This window comes from Coturnix japonica, unplaced genomic scaffold (genome assembly GCF_001577835.2).
Source record: "Coturnix japonica isolate 7356 unplaced genomic scaffold, Coturnix japonica 2.1 chrUnrandom616, whole genome shotgun sequence".
Lineage (NCBI taxonomy): Eukaryota > Metazoa > Chordata > Aves > Galliformes > Phasianidae > Coturnix > Coturnix japonica.
The window spans coordinates 35,789-39,774 of record NW_015439989.1 but is presented as its reverse complement, the minus strand read 5'-3'; the positions used below and the strand labels follow the sequence as shown (position 1 = coordinate 39,774).

At 53.1% G+C, this 3,986-nt stretch overlaps 1 protein-coding gene across 1 annotated transcript in view; it reads right to left on the bottom strand.

Annotated features, from left to right (window-relative positions):
* Positions 1-1,602: 1,602 nt before the first annotated feature.
* Positions 1,603-3,986, bottom strand: part of PDE2A (phosphodiesterase 2A) — a 37,965-nt gene continuing 35,581 nt past the window's right edge. Inside the window, exon 8 of the mRNA XM_015850983.2 lies at positions 1,603-1,744. Within this exon, the coding sequence (XP_015706469.1) occupies positions 1,603-1,744 (142 nt within the window). The remainder of the gene's footprint in view (positions 1,745-3,986) is intronic.

The window sequence follows — 3,986 nt, the reverse complement described above, 5'->3', positions numbered from 1 at the left end:
CCAATCCTAACCCTAACCCCGTGACCCTAACCTTAAACCTGACCCTATATCCCTAACCATAACATTGTGACCCTAACTCTGACCCCAACCCCAACCCCAATCCTAATCCCAACCTTAACACTGTCACCCAACCCTAACCCTGTGACCCTAAACCCAACCGTGACCCCAATCCTAACCCTCACCTCAACCCTAACCCCAACTGTATCCCTAACCCTGACCCCAAAGCCCTAACCCTAACCCTAACCCTAAACCCAACCCTAACCCCAACTATAACCCTAACCCTGACCCCAACCCCAACCCTAAGCCTGTGACCCTAACCCTAACCCTGACCCCAAAGCCCTAACCCTAACCCTGTGACCCTAAAGCCAACCCTAACCCCAACTATAACCCCAACCCCAACCTGACCACAACCCTGACCCCAAAACCCCAACCCTGACCCCGTGACCCTAACCTTAAACCTGACCCTATATCCCTAACCATAACATTGTGACCCTAACTCTGACCCCAACCCCAACCCAACCCTAATCCCAACCTTAACCCTGTCACCCCAACCCTAATCCAATGACCCTAAACCCAACCCTGACCCCAATCCTAACACTAACCTCAACCCTCACCCTGACTGTAACCCTAATCCTGACCCCAACCATGACCCTATAACCCTAATCCTAACCATAACCCTACCCTATAACCCTATAACCGCATAACCCCATACCCATAATCCTAGTAACCCATGATATCCCCATCATCCCCATAAACGCCCATAGACCATAACCCTAATACCTATCACTACCCCGCATAACCCCCATAAGCCCCATAAACCCCATCACTCCATAACCCTATTAACCCCATAAACCCCATAAACCCTATAACCCCATAACCCATAAACCTATAACCCATAACCCCATAACCCCATAAACCCTATAACCCTAATAACCGCCAATAACGCCCATAAACCCTATAAACCGTATAACCCCCTAAAACCTATAAACCCCAATAACCCCATAGACCCCATAACCCTCAAAAAACCCCTATAACCCCATAACGCCCATAACCGTAAACCCTATAACCATAACCACCCATAAACCCATAACCCCATAACCGCGCCATAACTCCTCTAACCCCATAACCCGTAACCCTATAACCCCATAACAACCCCCATACACCCGCCATACCCATACACCACGCGTAACCCTATACCCCATAACCCCATAACCCCATAACCCATAACCCATAACCCCGCATAACCCCAATAACCCGTAACCCTATAAACAACCGCATAACCCCGTAAACCCCTATAAAACCCATATTTTACGCCCATAACCCCATATACCCCATACCCCCAATAACCCATAACCCGTAACCTCTATACCATAACCCCCATACCCCATAACCCCATAACCCCAATAACCCCAATAACCCCATAACCCTATAACATCACCCATAACCCCATAACCCCATAACCCTCATACCCATAACCCATAACCCCATAACCTAATTAACCAGAATAACCCCAAAAATTTACCCCATAACCCCATAACCCATAACCCCATAACCCCATAACCCCCATGATATAACCCATAACCCCATAACCTATAACCCCGCCTATAACACCCTATCGGACCCCATAACCCCCCCTGTGCCCGTCACTGACCGACGCCAGACCCGGAACGAGTTTTGGATCCCGGCGATGATCCAGGTCGTGGCACATACACCGAGATGAACAAGCGCGAAGATCTCAATGTCCGCTAATGCGGGAGATGGGGCATTATGGGGTGGGGATGGGGGTAGGGGATGGGGGGTTAATGGGGTGGAGATGGGGAAGGGGTGGGAGGGGTGGTTAATGGGGTGGTTTATGGGGCAGGAATGGGGTGGGAATGGGGAATGGGTGGTTATGGGGTGGGAATGGGTTAATTATGGGGTCAGGGATGGGGTTGGGGATAGGTGGGTTTTGGGGTTGGGAAATGGGGTCTGGGATTGGGGATGGAGTGGGATGGGGTCGGGAATGGGTGGGATGGGGTGGATGGGGGTGGGATGGGGATGGGGATGGAGCATGGGGATGGGATCGGGATGTGTGTTTGGTTATCGGGTGGGATGGGGTGGTTATGGGGTGGCTATGGGGTGGTCTGGGGTGGTTTATGGGGTGGTTATGGGGTAGTTATAGGTAGGGGTAATGGTATGGGTGGTTGTGGGTGGTTATGGGGTGCTATGGGGTGGCCTATGGGGTGTCCTATCGGGGTGTGTCCTATGGGGTGGCTATGGGGTGTTCCCTATGGGTGGCTATGGGTGGCTATGGGGTGGCTATGGGGTGGTTGTGGGGTGGCTATGGTTGCTGATGTGGCTTATGGGGTGGCTATGGGGCTGGCTATGGGTGGTGTATGGGTGTGGGTTATGGGTGGCTATGGGTGGTTATGGGGTCCTTCAATGGGTGGCTATGGGTCCTTATGGGTGCTATGGGGTGTCTATGGGGTGTCTATGGGGTCGGGTTATGGGGTGGGACTAATGGGGTGGTTATGGGGTGGCTAATGCGGGTGGCTATGGGGTGGCTATAGAGCGTGGCTATGGGTGGCTATGGGGTTGTTATGGGGTCGGTTATGGGGTGGCTATGGGGTGGTTATGGGTTTGTTATGGGTGACTATGGGGTGTCTATGGGTGGACACTCATATGGGTGGCCTATGGTTGTGGTTATTCGGTGGCCTATGGGGTTTGTCTATGCGATTGTTATGGGTGTCCCTATGGGGGCTGTCCTATGGGCGTGGTTTTATGGGGTGTCTATGGGGTGGCCTATGGGGTGGTTACTGGGTGGTTTTTGTTGAAATTGTGGCTTATGGGTGGTTATGGGGTCACACCTTATTGGGGGTGGCTATGGGGTTCCTTATGGGGTGGGCTATGGGGTGTTCTATGCGCGCGTGTCGCTATGGGGTGGCTATGGGTTGTTATGGGGTGGTTATGGGGTGTCTATGGGGTGTCTATGGGGTTCTATGGGGTCGTTATGGGTGGCTATGGGGTTGATTATGGGTGGCTATGGGGTGTCCTATGGGGTGGTTAATGGGTTTTATGGGGTTGGTTATGGGGTGTCTATGGGTGGGCTATGGGGTGCTATGGGTTGTTCTAGGGGTGGCTATGTGGGTTGGTTATGGGGTGTCTATGGGCTGTCTATGGGGTCGTTTATGGGGTGGCTAATGGGGTGATTTATGGGGTGGCTATGGGGTGTCTATGGGGTGGTTATTGGGGTGGTTAATGGGGTGGCTATGGGGTTGTTATGGGTTGCTAATGGGTGGGCTATGGGGTGGTTATGGGGTCCTTATGGGGTGGTCTATGGGTCCTTATGGGTGGCTATGGGGTGTTTTATGGGTGTCTATGGGGTGGCTATGGGTTGTTATGGGGTGGTTATGGGGTGTGCTATGGGGTGTCTATGGGTGGCTATGGGGTGGCTATGGTTGTTATGGGGTGGGCTAATGTGGTGGCTATGGGGTTTGTCTATGGGGTGTCCTATGGGGTGGCTATGGGGTGGCTATGGTGTTATGGGGTTGTCTATGGGTTGTCTATGGGTGGCTATGGGGTGGCTAATGGTTGTCTATGGGGTGTCTATGGGGTGTCTATGGGGTGTCTATGGGGTGTAACTATGGGTGGCTATGGGGTGGCTATGGGTGTCCTTCATGGGGTTGGTTTATGGGGTGGCTATGGGGTGGCTATGGGGTGGTTATGGGGTGGCTGATGGGTCCTTATGGGGTGGCTATGGGGTGTCCTATGGGGTGGTTATGGGGTGGCTATGGGTTGCTATGGGGTGTCTATGGGTGGGGGCCGTACTCCAGGTAGTTGCTGAGCTCCAGGTTCTTGTAGAGCATGGTAGCAGAAGTGCGAACCCGGAAGGCGTGCCATCCAGTTGTGGTACGGGGGGTCCCGGTAACCCTTCTTCACCATCAGGCAGAACCTATAGGGGGACAATGGGGTGAGGTGGGGGTCCGGGGTAATTTGGGGGGTTGGGG